Consider the following 19,042-nt stretch of genomic DNA (forward strand, 5'->3'; position numbering starts at 1 on the left):
TACCAGCTCAAAGAGGGAGAACGTTTACTTTAAATCTGCCCCTGGGCCAGGCCCGACCAGCCTCCTCCTCGGCCTGAGCTCTTCTGCTGAATGGAAGGTCTTGGGTAGGGGTCAGTCAAGCAGAGTGGCTCCATCCCCCCTGGAGAGCACAGGGGACCGTGGAGGCCAAGCAGGGACTGGCCGGCAGAGCTGAGTCCGTCCCCTTTCCCTCTGTCTGGCCCTAACTGTGGGGGAACGAGGAGCTGAGGACATCCAGCTCCGAGAGAGGGGATTAGCTCAGTTTCCTAAAACCAGGGACCCGTGTTCTGCCACAAAACACACATCACTGGAAGTCAGGGTGCTGGGGGCCAGGTCAGCTTTCGCTTTTTCCTCCACGTCTCGGCAAAGCTACTCAAAACCCTCTCATCCCCCGGCAGGAAAAGCACATGTTCTTTCCATATAGAGGAGAAATTGTTCCACCGGTGAGTAAGCCTCTTGGCCGCGGAGCCCAGCCCAGCCCACAGCACGCCGGGCAGGAAGCTGGGCAGCGTTAGTTACCACTCTTGGAACCGGGACTGGCCTGGCTCGACACCCTCGGAGACAAGATGGGGTGGAGGTGGTGACGGAGCAGGGGCCGGGCTGTGCCTGAGACATCCAGCAGTTCAGGGCACGCTGGAAGGATTTCTTCCCTGAATAGAAGCACTTTTCTCCACTCAGCTGGGCTGGGCCGGGCAGAGGAGGGGCTCGAGGGGGCAGGGTGGCCTTTCCAATCCCCTCTCTCCTTGGCCCTGGAGTCTGGGTCTGACTCAGAGGTGACTCAGGTGTGTTCAACGAGGCAGGGCCATTTTTAGACGGTCATTTCCAGCCATCCCTCACATCCTCCTTGATGCCTTCAGGGTTAGGTGGCAGGGGGTGACTCCTGTGCCCAGTGCCTCTGGGTCTTCCCACCAGCCCTGGGCTGGAGGGAGGATGCTGCTCTTCCCTTAGGCTCGGTTGGGTCCTGGTTCTCTTCCTACCTTTTCCCCATTTGTTAAGGATCCACTGAGAGTGGGGCTTGGCGAAGTGGGAAGAGAAGGGACAGAGGAACCAGGGTGTTGGGGTGGGTGGTGGGTCAGCTGTGGTGGGGCAGAGGGGAAATAGGGAGGGGCTCCACATAACAGGAAAACATTAGTGACATTGAACCTGGAAAGTCAAAGACTCTGAGTAGAGGAGGGGAACATGGAAACCATCTGAAGATGTGACAGGTCACCAGGTCAAAGTGGGATTGGATTTATCATGGATGGTGTTTTAGGGGGTAACCCTGCTGTGCATAAGTCAAGGGCCCAACCCTCTGAGGAGTCTTTTGAGATGGTTAATTTTCTGTCATTAGACACATCCAGGCCAAGGGTGGATGGCCCCCAGTTGAAAGGAGCCAGGTATCGGCTGGGAGGGAGACTGAAGCTTAGGTCTCAAACTGGTGGCCTGTGGGCCAGACACAGCCCCGAAGATGTGCCCACTGGCCAGCATTTCTGCATGGCCACCGTTAGCTGGGGCTGGATGGCAACTGCCCACTTCAACAGGGCAGGCGCCCCCAGGGCTCCGCCCTGCAGGTCCACCTGGGACAGCAGGAGGAGGCAGGACCTTGTAAGACAACAGACTCTTCCGTGGGCTCAGTGAGACCAGATGAGCTGCCGGCCCTGTCCGAGTTACAGACAAGAGTTCCCGCTGGGCTGGAAACCACAACACTGCCCTTCCTCCTTGCTGCCATAATGCCGGGATCTATCATGGTCTCCTGAGACTGGCTCTGACCGTCATGGACAGTGCCCTACTGCCCTGGGACAGAGATAGTCATCCCAGGTGTCTAGAGCCTGGATTGGGCACCCAGCACAAGGGCACTGTGAATTGAGAGAGAAGGGACAAAGCGAGATGCCCCCCTCCCCTGGTCCAGGAGGGTGGGCCCAGGGAAGAATGCCGCAGCAGTGGGTATGGGGGAGGTGGAGGCAGGAAGCTAACCTGGGGGAGCTAAAGGGTTTGGGAAGAAGAGACCGGAAGGCGAGGCGGTCTAAGAAGCCCAGCTTCACCTCCTCCCTGCGTGCCTGGGGTGGGCTCTGACTCATACTTTTCAGAACTGAGGGCAGCACTGGGAGAGAGTGGCATCTGCGGGAATGAGATCCCACCTGATGCCTATGCAGAGTGGGACAGATGTCAAAGTAGTTTCACTTCTCTGGTCCCATTTATTTCCATGATAGCTCCAAGAGTTGGGACTAACATTCCCATTTCACAAATGAGGAGGCTGAAGTGGAAGTTGCCCGGGATGAGCCTAGCCACGAGGTAAGAGCTGGCTCCTGGGTATTTACCTGGTCTCCTTCTTGAGGGGCTGCTCCAGGACACCATGAGTGGGTCTGCTGGGGATAACAGAGCTTGGGCTTAGGAACTGGGCTTGGTTTCATTATTGGTAAGATGGGAAATTAATAACCAGGGTTCCTGGAGGACTGTATAAGATTATGTGTATGACACATTGAGTGCAGAACTAGCTACAAAACAGCCACTCAATTAACATCATCTTCCCTTCCTGATCCTCTAAAACTTCATCAGAATGGACCCGACATTTGCAGGCCCAGCTAGTCCAGGATTCTAGAGGGGCAGCCCAGAGGCTGCTCTTTATTTTTGTTATGGTCAGAATAGATGCTGTTTTTCAGTCCTTCGGGGCTGCTAGGCACCCTGTGTACAAGATCTCAATCCTCTCCTCAGCCCCGCGGTGGGAAAGCCCACCTGATGGATGGGGACACTGAGCCTCATGCAAGGGAGACACTCACCTGTCATCATTCATTTCAGGTCCTCAGCCCAGGTTAGCCTGACCCTAAAGCTTGTGCTCATTCTAGAGTCTTCAATGTCTGTGTTTTTCACTCAACAAAAAACTGGCTGCACAGGGAGTGGGGCGTGACTGGGCCAGGACCAAAAGCACCTGCCGCCCTGTGGGGTCCTAACCCTCCCCTCTGACACCTGGGAGGTGGGGGAGGTGCAGGTTCTCTCTCTCCTCTGGGCACCCAAGCATCACAGCCTGAAGCAGGAAATCAGGTTAGAGATTTCTTTTGGGAATGCTCTGCCTCTTGGAATCCTGGTTTGTCTCTCTTTTCAAGGAAGTCTGAAGCTGTGGACAGGACCTTGGGGTGGGAGTTGGTGAGCCTGGGGTCACCTCCTAGTTCAGGCTGCATCACTGTCCCAGCCCCTCTCTGAGCCTCAGCTTCTGTGGCTGAGTGACGATAGCCTAGAGGGTCCCTTGAGCAGCCCGCTAGGCATTTTTGAAGACACTGCCCCTCACACCTCATCCCAAAGTGTTTCTCAGGCTGGTTCTGCCTGCGAGGCAGCTGGCCCACAGATAGCCCAAGGGCACCACCTGGTGGCCAGTCACAGCCAGACAAGGCCACACACCCAGCAACTTCGAAGGTTCCTAAAAAATCAAAAAGCAATAGAGAGCTGATCATGACCCTGACACTTGGGGGACAGGGCAGGAGAGAACGCTGCTCCCTCCCAGATGTGGGAAGGAGCCCTCCAGATTCCCAGAGGTCAGAGGCACAGATGGGAGGTACTGCCATTGTAAAAAGTCTGAGGGAAGAGGACTTGAGTTTGGGGTCAGGCAGGTCTGGACTGGAATCCCTTGGGTCTTTAACCTTACCTGAGTCCCTCGTCTGTGCAGTAGAACTATTTAGGACTCATTCTGCAGAGCTGCAGATCTTTCTCTGATGAGCAGGCAGCCAAGGGAGACAGCAGAAGGACAGGCTGGACCAGTGACCAAGCCCACCTGGTGGCACTCAGCCACCCACGGGCCAGTGGCTCTCAACTGTGGCTGCACATTATAATCACCTGATGCTTAGGCAGTGCTCCTCAAAGCGTGGTCCCCGGACCATCAGCATCGGTGGGGAACTTGTTAGAAATGCATATTATTGCATTCCACCCCAGACTTGCTGAATTAGAAACTCTGGTGGTGGGCCCAGCATCCTCCAGGTGATATCAATGCCTGCTCTAGCTAAGAACACTGAGCTCAGATACTGGGATTGCTTAGAAAGTGCCTCAGGTGACTGAGATGTCCTGGGAGCAGAATCACCTGTGGAGGTTAAAAAACTAACAGATGCCTGAGCCCTACCCCAGTGATTCTGGTGTAGTGGGTCTGAAGTGGGACCCAAGTGCAGATTAAAAAAGGACTCCACAGTTGATTCTAATGAGCAAGAACAGCTGTGGTCCAGACCCTTCTCCCACAGAGAGCCAGGCCCTCAGAACAGAGTGCAGCTGCTTTCCCTGGGGTCCCCTAGATCTGCAGGTGATCCAGGGAATAAGAATTACTTATTGACACTTGGTGGGTGCTTAAGCTAGGACATCCCCCTCTCCCTGCCACCCTCACCTTCCCCCATGGGGTGATGCAGCAAAAAGGCCTTCACCAGATTCCGATGCCTTGATCTTGGACTTCCCAGCCTCCAGAACTGTGAGAAATAAATTTCTGTTCATTATATATGACCCAGTGTGTGGTATTCTGTTACAGCAGCACAAAACGAACTTAGACAGGAGGGGTGACTAGCTCAAGGTCACCAGTGGTGACACCCATCACACTTCCTGTACCTTTGTTTTGAAGCTCACGAGTGCTGTGGCACCAGCCTCAAGATGAGATGAATGGAGCCGAGCCCGTGGCGCACTCGGGAGAGTGTGGCGCACTCGGGAGAGTGTGGCGCTGGGAGCACAGCAGTGCGCCCGCCGCGGGTTCAGATCCTATATGGGGATGGCCGGTGCACTCACTGGCTGAGTGCGGTGCGGCCAGTCTCAAAAAGGACAAAAAAAAAAGAGATGAATGAACCTCTGAGCTGGGTGCCACCCCAGAAAATAAAGCTACTCCTCTGGGTGACAGGAAAAGGGAGGCAAGAGGAGGGGTTATTAATTCACAAGCCACTTAGATTCCAAAGCTTCTTCTTGGACCCACAGGATTCAAGACATTAAGGAAATTGACATCCCCCCCTCCCCGGGCATAAGTCTTCACCCTCTGTCAACATCATGTGAACTGTGTCCTGTCCACCACTCATCTGGCTCAGAGAGAAAAAAAAGAAAAGACAAGAAGAGGATCCAACAAAAAAGTAGAGAAAATATTGAGCCATTTTACTATTAAAAATGCATTTTCCAAAAGCAGGGGAGTTGCTGTCTTGAAGAGATGAAAGCCTCTAGTTCCTAAGGAAGGAGCTGGGTTGAGCTTTGGTCCCATACGGCCAGAAGGGGCAGCCCTCAGCGGGCTCGAAGTCGCTGGGAGATTCGGTAGAGCTCCATCGCCGCCCTCGCGTCTTCCACCGAGCTGTGTCCATGTCGGCTGTTCTGCAGACACATGTACAGAGTGGGGACTCGGGGTGAGGCTGAATCCAGAGACCCAGTGAACCGGGCCTTCTCTGCTCACACCCCAATTTCCAGGGCCCCAAGGTGGGTCAGTGGTTAGGAGTTTCCCTGAGGCCTCTGACATCCTGGACTTGGAAGACACAGCACGTGGCTGGAGCTGGCCTGGCTTCCTCACTTTCACCCACGGGGCCAGAGGCACTAGTCCTGGGCACAAAATCTAGCATCCTGAGAAACAGCTGTTTCCTCAGGGCGCTTACAATGGTGGAGATCGCAGCAGACTTGCTGTCAGACACTCAGAGCAGCTGAAACAGCTCCAAGAAGGAGCTCCAGGATACCAAGAAAGGAGCGAGGGACTCCAGCTAGGGACATGGGAAAGGCCATTAGTATGCGGAGAGCACCCGTGGCAAGCATTTGGGAAACATGGAGGGTGTGTGCAGCTAAAATAAGAGCTCCACCAAGGGGATAGGAGAGACGGTGATGGAGGGGTGGGGGGCTGGGACCCATCACAAAGGCCTTGAATGCTGTGCTAGGGGGTCTAGGCTTTATGGGGGCAGGTGCCCAGGAGAGTCAGAGGAAGCCACTCAGTTCATTCAAGGGAGAAGGGACACTTAGTTGCCACCTCTTTCTGAGCTGAGCAGTAGGCTCAGTGCTATCTCATTAAACCCTCTGAGCTGGATACGATTGCTTCCCCGTTTCATCAAGAGTGAAACAGACGGTGGAGCTGGGATTTCTATCCCAAAGAGCACACCATGCCAGGCAAATTCACTGCAGTGAGCTCGCACCTCCCTTCACGTTCCCAGCCAGGTCGTGACGTCCCGGTGGGATCCAGCATGGGGCCCAGCGGGGCTGCTTAGGCCTGTCTGCATTTTCTTGGTGTCCTCTGTCCAGAGAGGCCTTCTTTTCCTCACAAAGGCTCCTTTTCCAGACATTCCAGACTAGATGTTATGGACTCCTGATGGGGCAGCCAAGCTCCGAAGAGCTTTTTCTTGTTGTCAGTTTTACTCTGTATTGTTAATAAGCGAGCAGGTCGCGTGGTGCTGCCCCGGCTGCTGTGCTGGGTGCCTTATATCACCCTTGCTCGACAGATGAGGAAACCAAGGCACAGAGAGATTATACACTCTGCCACTCTGTGGAGAAGCAAGCTGAGGACAGAAGCAGGAGATGGCATGAGCATCCTTCTCTGCTCACCAGTGTGGGGAGATGGAAAGCCCCAGATGTGGAATCTGACAAACCAGGTTTGAATCCCTGCTCCCCTGCCTATGAACTCTGTGAACATGGTCAAGCCACTTTTCCTCCCTGGGCCTCTGTTTCCTTTTCTGTAAAATGGGCCCAATCACACCTGCCTTCGAGGATGAAATGAGACAATGGCAAGTGCCCAGCACCCCCAGGGAGTTTGATGAACAGGAAGGCCCTTCCCTTTCCTGTGTGCTCAGCCTACTGAACTGGTGGTTTGGGGTGGGGAGTCCACAGAATGCCATTTTATTCTCTTTACCCAACTGTGACAATCCCCCACGTTAGTGCCTTGTGTCCTATGGGTCTGTCTGGTTGCAGTGATCAGTAGCATCCCATCCAAATGCAGGAGGGCTTGGGGGCTGGTTTTTGGGGACATCAATGCAGTGGGAGCTGCTGGGGTAGGATGGGAGCTGAGTCCCTGGAACAACCAGGGAAGAGGGGACAGAGCCTGAGAGGGGCCATGGCTCAGGCTGAAGCCCCCAGAACAAGGCCCCACACTGAAAGCCACAGAGTGACAAGGGCTTCAAGAAAAGCCCAGACTGGTCTGTTGTGCCATGGGGTAACAGAGAGGCCCAGACTTGGGCCCATTCCCTGCTTTGGACACAATTCCTACCAGCAAGGGGAGGGGCTCCATGCTCCAAGCCCACTCACCCAGCCAAGCAGTCCCCCATACCGCAAGCTTTGGCTCATGACTCCCACCATGTACTCCCCTCCTGCCCTCCTTGACTAAGACTCACTCTTGAAACTTCATTCAGATCTGGTCACCTGTGCCACCAGCTCCACCCTTCATCCCTCGCCCAGGGCACTGCCCTTCCTCCCTCACACACTCCCCAAAATGCACGCTGATGATCTGATTATGGGCCACCTTTCACCAATCAAGAGTTTACCGAGGACAGGGACAGGTCTTGCTCACCTGCATCCCAGCATCTGGCCCAGCCTGGCATGGAGCAGGTGCTTAATAAGGAGCTGCTGGCCTGGAGGACCCCGTCTGCAGTCCCAGCTCCTAGTGTCCAGCTGGCCTCCCTCTGCCCTTCCCAGCTGGGTGAACTCCCACCTCCCACATCCACCCTTACCTGCCGGCTTTGCAGGTGCCTGCTTGGCCCACCAGCCAGAAGAGCTGAGGAACTAGCACCCAGGAGCAGCAACAACTGATGCCTGGTGGAAACTGGTACATAACCACCCCACCCAGCTCCCTGGACCCTACCGTGGGCCGCGTCCGAGGGGTGTGCTTTACACCAATTCCCAGAGTTCTGCAGTGGGATTAAGCTTTATTTCCCATGGAGTAACTGGCTTGGTTTAAACAAACAAAAACAAACTTTTGGGGGATGCTTTTGCTTCCCTACCCTCATCCTCCATCTACAAGCGTGTGTCCTGGGGTCACCCTTCAAACCTCTGCACTCTGATCCTTGTCTCAGGAAGTCCAAACAAAGACACGCTCCCTCTCTCACAAGCACACAGTTTCTCAAGAGTAGAGGAACAGAAAGTCTTTGCACCAAATATTTGCACTGGGGGTTTTGAAAGAGTCCTGGAGGCCTGGGGCCACCCAAGGGGCCCCAGCCTGGGGAGGAGGAGGAGGAGGCCCTCACCTGGATGCGCCTGTGGAGGAGGCGCTCACTCAGCACGCGCAGGGAGACGCGCCTGCAGTGGCCCAGGTTGGCTTCCTGCCACAGCAGCCGGTCGGTGGATGTGTCATAGATGGCATAGCCGCTCATGTCCTCCTTCAGCGCCTCAAAGTCGTGTTTCAGGGCATGACCCACCACCAGTTTGCCTTTCAGGAGCTGTAGGATCTGGCCAGGAAGACACACACCCCACATAATCACCTAGGGTCCTCTGGGGGTCTGGGGCAACTTGGTGCAGTCACAGGGATGGCAGGGGGCAGCCCCTCCTAGACTTGCTGTGTGACCCTGGGCAAATCATCATCCCTCTCTGGGTTTCAAACATATCATCTATGAAAAGAGGCAACTGGACTAGGTCCCTCTTCACACTTAACAGTTTAGGCCTGTGCTGAAGACCCCAGACTCCCTCAGCTGCTCAGATGTGTAATAGCCAAGGGCCAAGTATGCATCAAAATACATCATATATATTATATTGTTTAATTTTCTCAACAACCGTATTGTGGCAGGCAGAATAATGACCTCCCAAATGTCCACATCCTAATCCCCAGAACCTGAGAATATGTCACATGGCAAAGGGGAATTAAAGTTGCAGGTAGACTTGAGATTGCTAATCAGATGACTTTAAAATAGAGATATTTCCTGGATTATCTGGATGGACCCAACATAATCACAAGAGTCATGTGTGGAGGTCAGAGTGGTTCCATGTGAGAAGAACGTGACATGCTGTGGCTGTCTTTGGAGGAGGAAGGGGTCATTAGTCAAAGTATTCAGGCGGCCTCTAGAATCCAGAAAGGACAAGAGAATAGATTCTCCTCCAGAGCCTCCAGAAGGAATCCAGGCTAGCTGGCACCTTGACCTTGGCTCAGTGAGGCCCATGTTGAACTTCTGACTACATAACTGTAAAATATTAAATTTGTGTTGCTTTAAACTGCTAAGTTGATGGCTTTGTTACAGCAGTCATAGAAAACTCATACAGTGAGAAGGGAAGGCTGTATTTAACCAAATTTTACAAATGAAAAAACTAAAGCATAGAGAAGTGATTTTCCCAAGGTTACTCTGATGATTATAAAAAAAAGTTTGCAAATCCCCTGATGCTCCTCTCAAAAAAGATGGGATCTAATTCCTCTCCTCTTGTATATGGGCTGGCCTCTGTGACTTCTGATTTCTCTCTGGGGCTAGAATCCTGGGAGCCTTGAGTTGACATGTAAGAACTTCACCCACCCCCAAGCCACCATGCCGAGAAAACATAGGGAGAGGCCACACAGAGATAGAGAGACGTGCCTGGGGAAGCCCAGCACCAGCCACCAGACAGTGGGGGAGCGAACTTCTAGATGATTCCAGCCCCAGCCTTCAAGATGCCTCAGCTGAACAGCTGTCCCTGCCTGCCACGCCCTCCCCAGATCGCAGCTGCATGAGCAAAATAAATATTGACATTGTTTAACCACTATGTTTTGGGGTGATTTGCTAAGCACTATTAGATAACTGGGACAGTCACACAGCTAGTTAATGGCAGAGCCAGGCTTCAAAGCCAGTGGTCTGGCTCTAGTGCCTGCTCCTGATCACCACGCTAAGCTGGAAAAGCAGGACAGCTCCAGGCCTCCCCCAGCCCAGCGGCCGAGCTGTGGGGGCGGCCCAACAGTGCCCCTAGCCCAGCGTCCCCTCCCACATGGACAGCCTCCGGTGCTCTAGCCACAGTGGCTGTCAGCTTTCTTCACTTGACTGCTGTCAAAGAGAATGGGAAGGGGGCTTAATAGTAAACAGGGTGAGCTGCACCAAGCGCAGGCTGAGGAGCAGCTCATAATTTGAGGCCCGCTTTGGACAGCTCTCTGACAGCCTTTATCTCTCTGTGTGCAGCCCATGATCTTAGTCTGTGCCCCGGGAAAGAGCCTTCTGGATAGCTAACACCTTCCCTATGTCCTGCTTTTCCTTCTAGATGGCTGGTGGCTTCCTGAGATATCCTGTGGTCACTCTAATATGTTTTCCCTCGGTGACCACAGGAAACCAGGCTTGTCCACGGTCACAGTGTAGGAAGCAGGGTCTGTCCATCCACTGTTAACAGGCAATTTCACCAGCTCGCTCTGCTATTCACACGATTTTGTTGGAGGCCTTCTCCAGAAGCAGCCTGTGTTCAACTTAGGGGACTGGGGAGAGCACACTGAAAGGGCGACGGAGCACCACTCCAGAAATACACCAGCGCTTCTCACACCTAATGGGCTTCGGAGTCACCTGCGGAATGCCGCTCTGGGGCAGGGCTCAGGATTCTGCATCTCTAACAAGTGTGGTGTTTCTGTTTTGGGGGTCACACTAAGAGATGACAACAGGACACATGAGCTCAGAGCAGCAGCTTGAGGGGAATTGTCCGTGTGGAGGAAACGGTGCTGGCACTGGCTCAGCATGCAGTGGGGGGTTGTGGTTGTGCGGGGTGGCTGTGGGTCATGTGCCTTTTCTTGCTAACATTCTTTACGTTTCTCCATCTAGGAGCCTGGCTTAGGCCCAGGACCCACAAAGCCCTGAAGGAACTTGTCTACCATACCAGAGACAGCCACAGCCGGTCCCAGATATAAGAGGGCCAAGTCATTGTGATGTGGATTCCTGGAAAATTCATCACTTCCCGAGCCCAAGAGTCCCTGGGGGGACAGGAAGGGGGTTACATTAGGCACCATGGACTCATGATGAGACAAATGAAATAAGGGGGTAGACAAGCAAAAGAAGGGAAAGAAGAGAACATCTGTTTAGCAGAGCAACACCAACAACCCTTCAGGATAAAGATGCTGGGCACTGGCCAGGGAAAGACTGCTGGCACTTGCTTTGTGGCCTCAGGGATGTCAAAGACCCTCTCTGAGCCTCAGTTTTCTCATTTGTAAGGTGTGGGCCTGTGCTGGTGAAGCTTGAGTGGCCCATTAGCAGCCAGGGCTCCACCAACTTTCTGAGACAGGGCTGGGGAGGGCAGGAGTAGGGGGAGCTGCTGGAGCCCAGGGAGGGGGTGGGGAGGTGCGTGCAGGCTGGGCCTCAGGGTTATGGGACCTACCCTGACTCAGTGTCTCCAGACAGGTGTGTCTGACTTCGCCACAGGGGGTGGCATCTCTCAAATTCCTGGAAGAAGTTAAGTGGGAGGAGGGGCATTTATTGATCTCCACAGTGCCAGGCACTTTCCTTATCTCACCATGAGGCTCCTCGACAAGATTATTCTTAGTTCCGTTTTACAGAGAAGGGAGTTGAGAATCAGAGAGGTTAAGGGTCTTGCCCAGGCACGCAGCTAGTAAGCTGAAAGGTGAGATGCAGTGTCTGGATCCACCTGACCCTGTTATTATTATAGTTGTTATTTTTATCACCTACTGAGAACCTAGGGACAGAGAGCTCTGCCAAGCCAATGATGGCACTCAGTGAAGATTTCTGGAATCGGAAATATAGCCCCTACAAGGTGGGGATTGTCATACCCTGTGACCAACAGGGAGAGGGGGCACAAAGCAGTGTGTACCACAGTCACACAGCAGGGAAATGACAGGCCTGGTTGTGGCTTTCTGCCTGCACACTTCTTCCTCTGTGTTTCCACTCTATTTCCATGCATTTCCCAAGTGTGCCTGACCCAAAAATCCAGAGGGCTAGGCCCTATTCCAGACCTACTGAATTAAAACTACTAGGGGAGGGCATCAGAAAGGACTCCTCTGGCCTGGGGCTGCCAGAATGGTAGCATCTCTAGACAAGGACGGGGAACAGGGAAAAGTAGGGTTTGGGTGGACAACAGGGTGGGCAATGGCTGAGCTATGAGAGAAGGCAGGAAAGGTAGACGAGTTTGCAGAGCCATGACTGCCAGGCAACGGGAGCTCTGGAAGGTATTTGAATGAGGGGGTGTCTGTTATCTGAGCAGGGCTGGGGAATGTTTCTCTGGCAGCAGGGTAGGAGAGATTGGCAGCAAGCATACTAGGCACAGCAGGCAGGAAATGGGGGCTCAGCATCTAAGACCGCAATTCTCAAGGGAAGTTGGAAAGGGGACTGGGATGTGTACTCTGGGTTTCTCCCCTTCTCTCTCCATGGGCACATTTAGTGAAGATCAGCATGGGCCAGGCAATATGCTTAGGTTCTCAGCTCATGTCACTGCATCCAACCTACAGGAGGCCGGGGAGGAGGTATTACTGCTTCCCTTTCACTGATGAGGAAACTGAGGCCCAGAAAGGTTCAGTAATTTGCTGAAGGTCATACAAACCAGTAAGCGATGGATCAGGAATTCAAATGTGGTTCCAAAGACCTATCTGGTTTTCAGACCCCTGCCTCATTCCAGTCTGGGCAGGGCTCTGTGTCACCCATCTGAAGGCCTGGGCTTGGCATAACCTCTTACTGAGACACAAAAGCGTTTCTGCACCAAGTCTGGATGAAGACTGAGGTGTCCTGACCCCCAGGCCAGTGCTCAGGGGCATCCAGAGAACTGCAGTTTTCCAGATCTGGATGTGCAGGCCAGGGAATGTGAGAGGCATTTTTCTACTGCCTCCTCTCCCTGCCCTGGGCTCTTCCACCCCTTTCTGTCACTCAGGTGGGGAGGGAGGCTGGGGACGAGAAGAAAGGATAGGGACATACTGTCTACCTGTCTGCTCGGTGGGGAGCTCCTTGCAGTGTCCCTGGGCCTCCCATCAGCACCTGAACAGATCCCCACCTCTTCGCTACGTTGCCTTCCCCTCTTGGTGACTCTCCTTTGGTCTCCTCCTTCCTAACATTTCCTTCTTTCCAATTCTCTGTCCGCTGCAGATGACTCAGGCCCTATTAACTACTCCCTAGGGCCTTTGATTCTTCTCCCTGTTGTCATCTCTTTGCTCACTCTCATCTCTCTCCTCCATGGTAGCCCCACTCTAGTTTTCTTAAAACTGGTTTTTATCCTGCCTTACCCTTGCTCAAGAATCTTCAGTGGCTTAGGGGCTGGCCTGTGGCTCACTCGGGAGAGTGCGGTGCTGATAACACCAAGGCCACGGGTTCGGATCCTATATAGGGATGGCTGGTTTGCTCACTGGCTGAGCGTGGTGCTGACAACACCAAGCCAAGGGTTAAGATCCCCTTACCAGTCATCTTTTTTTTAAAAAAAGAATCTTCAGTGGCTCCCTATGGCCCACTTAACTGCTTACACAGACTTTCCCGCAATCCTTTTAAATACCACTAGCCTCAAGGGGTCTCTCCAGTACCACCCTGATATACTGTGCCCTCCCCAGGGCTCCTCCAGTATCCTCTTCATACTTCTCGAACAGTACTGTCCAATAGAAATATATGTTTTTAATTACATATATGTAAGCCACACATGTAATTTTATTTTATTTTATTTTTTTTAAAAGATGACCGGTAAGGGGATCTTAACCCTTGACTTGGTGTTGTCAGCACCGCGCTCACCCAGTGAGCAAACCGGCCATCCCTATGTGGGATCCGAACCCGTGGCCTTGGTGTTATCAGCACCACACTCTCCCGAGTGAGCCACAGGCCGGCCCCACACATGTAATTTTAAATCACCTCATAGCCATATTTAAAAAGGTAAAAAAGGTCCAGGGTTCGGATCCCATTACCAGCCAACCACACACACACAAAAAAACTAAAAAGACGGCTGTCTGGTTAGCTCAGTTGGTTAGAGTGTGGTGCTGATAACACCAGGGTTGTGAAGGTCCAGGGTTGAATTGTGCCCCACTCTCCTAAAATCACATGTTGAAATCCTAACCCCCAGGACCTCAGAATGTGACTTATGTGGAAATAGGGTCATTCCAGATGTAATTAGTTAAGTTAGGATGAGGTTATATTGGAAGAGGGTGGGCTCCTAATCCAATAAGACTGGTGTCCTTTTAAAAAGAAGAAACTTGGACAGAGACACACACACACACAGACAATGCCATGTGAACATGAAGGCAGAGATCAGGGTGACGTTTCTATAAGCCAAGGAATGTCAGTGATTGCCAACAACCACCAGAAGCCTGGAGAGAGACATGGAACAGATTCTCCCTCTCTGCCCTCAGAAGGAGCTAACCCGGCCAACACCTTTATCTTAGACTCCTGGCCTCCAGGACTGTGGGACAATAAATTTCAGTTGTTTATACCAGCCAATTTGTAGTGCTTTGTTACAGCAGCCCTAGCAAACTAACACACTTAGTTCAGGTGAGCCTCAGTTTCCTCACCTGTAACATGGGAATAATAAAGTAGACAATCATAACAGTTAACATTTTTGAGTATTTATATAGGCACTCTCTCAATCCTCGTAACAACCTTACAAAGTTGTAATTTTCTTTTACAGATGGGGAGACTGGGTACAGAGAGGATGAGTACCTTGCCCAAGGTAACTCAGCTGGTTAGCAGCAGAGCCAGGATCCAACTGGCCCTCTTAACTCTGAGTTAACAGCTCCGGAGAGCCCGCCTGGCAGGGCTGTTCGTGGGGAGTGAATGAGCTCACATATGCCGATGCTGATGGCAGTGTCCAGCAGTGTGGTGAGTACTCAGTAAACAGTAGCTATTGTCACGGTTTTATCTCCAGCGCCTGGAGTCTGGCACACGCTGGGTGTGTGCAGTTAAAAAGAACTTCAATTTCCCGATTTCTTCACAGACTTTGCCACGCCCCACCAGCCTAGAAACAGATGCTCTTTCATGCCCTTCTGAACCTTCCTGGCGGTCAGTAACCCTGATGACACTTTTAGGGTGAGTTTTGCTTTCTGCTTAGTAATTCAGAGAAACTGAAAGTTAGACCTGGAGAGGAAATCACAAGCTAAAGGGCAAGAAGGTGGGAAATCTTGGGACCATAAACTTGAGCTTCAAATTTGAGCAGTGTACCAAGGGCCAAAACATTAGTCTGGGAGTGACATCTGCCCTCTACCCAGGAGGCTCTGGCCTGTCCTCCAGAACTGGGAGGGCCAGAGCCTCCTGCTGGGGGCCTCAGCCCAGGGCCCATTCCTCATTTCCCTGCAGGGCTTACCAGTGGCAGCCTGGTGGAGAGGAAAGATTGGGAATGCAGACCCCAAGTCACTGCGTGGGGAGACATCAGGTGGAACTCAGTTTCTACAAGACCAACAAGTTGGACCAGATGCCCCAAAGGCAGCTCCCAGCTGTGAGTCTACAGTTCTCTGATGGCAGGAAACTTTCTCAGGGATGTGATGGAGATACCAACAACAGGTTTCTTCCCACAGAAGTACAGGGAATCTTACACAGTGGAGTCACAGCTCACAGATCCTGAGCCCAGGGAAGGAGCCAGGGAAGCGGGGGGTGGAGTGTCTGCCATCCCCCCTTGGCCTGGCTGGCATCTGACCCTTCACTTACCTCTAGCCTGGCCACAGCAAATGGTGTGGCTCTCTCCATGTGCTGGCGTGTGACCCCACTGACTGGGGTCCTGTAATCGGTGATTTCCCCCTCGGGCCGGATGAACTTGTCATAGAGCACGATGCCAGAGAAGTTCACGATGCTGCAGCGAGCCAGGCCACTCACCCGGAAGGGTCCCAGCCCTACCATCTCACAGTCCATGGCCACAGCCTCCAGGCTCCCTGCCATGATCCTCGGGGACTCTCAGACGTGCTGGAGAGAGGGGCAGTGGGGGGCCTCACGTACAAGTCAACTGAACCTCCAGCATCCTTGGCCACCCCCCAGCCGGCCTGCAGCCCCCACCCTGCCCTTTGTCTCCACCACCACCTGGCAGCAGGGGAAGCTGCACCCCCCACCCCCACTGGCTTCTGCAGCCTGTGGGTCCCTGAGCCTGCTGGTCCTGCCAGCAGCCTGGGGACTGGGAGGCCCTCTCCCTGTCCCCTGGCTTGGTCTCCCACTCTCACCTGCCTGCCGCTGCCCCCTCAGCTCAGGTCTGCCTCTCTGCTGCCACTGCTCGGCCACTGCAGCTGCTCTCAGCGGTGACTCATCTCTAACCCCAAGCCAGGCATCCTGACCCTGTTTCAGTTTCTAGTTTGTTATCAAGCAAAGTCAGGGGCGGGAAGCCAGGCATGTGGGCTGGGCTGCTCCACTTCCTGGCTGCTGACAGGTAGGGGCTCTGTAGCCTGAGTCAGGGCTGACAGAGCGGCAGGCCCCCTGTTCCTCCTTTGCCCCTGCCCTCCCCTCCTCAGATGACGCATCTGCATGGATGGAGTGGATTGCAACATCTTCCTTTCCTTTCTCACCCTCCACCCAGAGAATAAATATCCCCAGGATTGGAGGCAGGGAATGTCCCACAACCTCTGGGACCCACTACTCATCTGATACTCTGTGAGGTCTTTTATGGGGGCAAGGGGTGCTGGGTCTTGGGACACTGAGGCTACTAATTGGGATGGACAGAAAGTAGGGATGGAGCCGAGGGCAGGCAGGGAAGCAGTAAGGGAGCATTTACAGGCCTCCATTGGTGAGGGGTGCCCCGCGGGCTCTGCCTCCAGCAGGGTGGACACTGTTTGAGGACAAGGAGAAGCAGGCCTTGAGGGAGCCCCCACCAGCCCGACTGGACTTCCGAGGGTCTACACTCTCACAGGCTAGAACTCTGAGCTCTTAGAATAGTGCCTGACAGGTAGGGAACACTCAGGATTTGTTGAATAATGAATGAGTTACAACTGGGGCAAAAATAGAATCAGCTTTGAATGAGGAAAACACCCATCACTCAACAGTGATGAGCTGAGAGCCCCCCATACTTGCCTCCTGCCCCAGGTCCAGATGGAATGAACACTGATCAGCTGGATCTGATTGGCCCCCATTGTCGGAGATTTGTGGTTTGGAAGGAACTTCCCCGGTTCTGGGTGTTTTCACCAAGCAGGATGCTGATTTCAACTGACGTCAAAAACAAAACCAAACACTGAAACGCCTCTGAACCACAGCGCACTGCTCCTGTTCGTTGTTCATTTGGTTCACATTTGGTTCCTATCCTGAATGTGCAACTTTCGCTTGAATTCAGACTGTTTGGGGACTTCTTGCTTTTCAAATGTGTAAAGGTTTGTGCTTGGGCTGAATGTCCCCCCAAACTTAATCCCCACTGTAACTGTTGAGGGTGGGAAATCCTATTACAGTAATTGAAAGGTGGGGCCTTAAAGAAGTGATTAGATTGCTGGACCATCAGTAGTGAATGGATTAATAATGGTGGCCAGGAGTGTGGTTCTGAGGGGTTTAAAAGGAGAGCACATGAGTCTGCTCTGCAATTTTCTGCCATGTGAGACCCCTGCATTGCTGTAAAGCCACCATCAAAGAAGACCCTCACCAGATGTGTTCCCTGGACTTTGGACTTCCCAGCCTCTGAAACTGTAAGCAATAAATGTCGTATTCTTACACATTACTCAGTTCCATGTATTGTTATAAACAACGGAAATGGACTAATACAGTTTGTTACCCCAATTTAGGGGGAAATGGAGCAATATTCCTGTTACTTTATATGACTGTGCATTTAAAAAGTAATACCATGAAGATCCAATTGAAGGTTTGTTTCTACAATCCCCATAGGACCCCAAGTGCCCGGCAATGACCCAGACATCAATGTCCTCGGTCCTCGCTGCAGGCCCTGCACCTCACCTCCACCCTCCTCCTCTGGTCTCAGAACACATCCAGCCCCTCCAATTCTTTTCCCCACAGTCCTGCGCCTGCTCCACGGTTAGCTTCCAGCTTCCGATCTGCATCTTCAAGTCCTCCCTGTGCTCCTTTTCTCGGCACACCCTCCCCCAGTGCTCGCCTGTGGCTGCTGCAGTCGGCTCCCAGGTCTCCCTGCCTCCATCTTCATGCCCTGCTCTAAATTGTCGTACTAGATTAAGTTTCCCAACATCTAATTTCTTGTTCTGTTTCCTGTTTATCATGGCACTTCTCTGCTCAAGAACTTAGTGATTTCCTGTTTTTTTTTAAAAAAAAAAATCAAACCTCAACTCCCAGTTTCTAGACCCTCTTTCACCTGTCCGACCAGCCTTTCTAATCTCATATTGCACCGCTCTCCGATTTAAGACCTGTTAGGTTTAAACCCACACTCAGGGCCTAAGTTTACGCACATGGCCACTCCTCCCAAACCATCGGCAGATCCTGTCCAGTTCCTTGAGATGTCAGTTGTCCTTAACTCCTGCATCCCCCAAGCGCTAGGCCTGATGGCTAGAGGGACCAGTAAGATCAGACCTCTGCTTCAGGTGGAAGAGACAGGCAACACCACTATGAAGGTAACCGTGCCTTTACCACTGCTCCCTCACCCACACTGGCTTTTTCTGTTCCTCCAACATCCCGGGCAGGCTCCCGTCTCAGGGCCTGGGCATTTGTTGTCCCCTCTGTCTGGACTCCTCTTCCCTAGGTCATCTACTTGGTTTGCCCTGACTCCCTCAGGTCTCTCCAGACCTTCCCTGACCTATTTAAAAATGAACTGCCTATTGGTCTCCTGGCCTTTTTCTACAAGAATTGGCACCATCTGAAATACTGTATATTTTCCTTGCTCATTTACTGTTCTCCCTGCCAGCTATTTAGTTCACTGCTGGGCCCCTAGAACCTAGGTCACGCTGAATGTTTTTTCCAAACATATTGTGTGCTCTGAGGTTGGACCAGGCACCAGTGACTAATAGCACATAGGGAGGAACCTCCTGACCCCAACCAGGGGGTTTCTTAGTAGTGATGCTCCCAGCTTTACCTGACATCACCCATCAGCAGGCAAAGCCCACAATCTTGTTGGATCAGGTGACAGCAGAAAAGTGAGTCACTCAGGGGAAATTTGTCAGCCAGCCTTACAAGACATGCATCCTGCCACAGTTGCTCACCTGTAATGACCACAGCAGGTATGAAGGCTGCCGCCACGTGGCCCTCTCTGAATCCCCCACACTGAGCACAGGGCACACGCTGAGTGGATGACTCACAATGGTGTGTCAGAGGCACCTCTCCCTATGGGCAACCTGCCCTTCCAGCTCAGCCGACTCCAACCTTGGCTGGCCACATAA

The 19,042-nt window shown here is 52.8% G+C and overlaps 1 protein-coding gene across 1 annotated transcript; it reads right to left on the reverse strand.

The window, feature by feature from the left end:
* Nucleotides 1–5,142: 5,142 nt before the first annotated feature.
* ISG20 (interferon stimulated exonuclease gene 20kDa) lies at nt 5,143–15,674 on the reverse strand. Its single transcript, XM_008563270.1, has 3 exons — nt 15,447–15,674; nt 8,148–8,348; nt 5,143–5,310 (listed from the first exon to the last, which is right to left on the reverse strand). Exons 1-3 carry the CDS (start codon nt 15,672–15,674, stop codon nt 5,224–5,226), a joined length of 516 nt encoding a protein of 171 aa, XP_008561492.1. The 3' UTR covers nt 5,143–5,223.
* Nucleotides 15,675–19,042: the final 3,368 nt, after the last annotated feature.

Source organism: Galeopterus variegatus, unplaced genomic scaffold (assembly GCF_000696425.1).
Source record: "Galeopterus variegatus unplaced genomic scaffold, G_variegatus-3.0.2 Scaffold13051, whole genome shotgun sequence".
Taxonomy (NCBI): domain Eukaryota; kingdom Metazoa; phylum Chordata; class Mammalia; order Dermoptera; family Cynocephalidae; genus Galeopterus; species Galeopterus variegatus.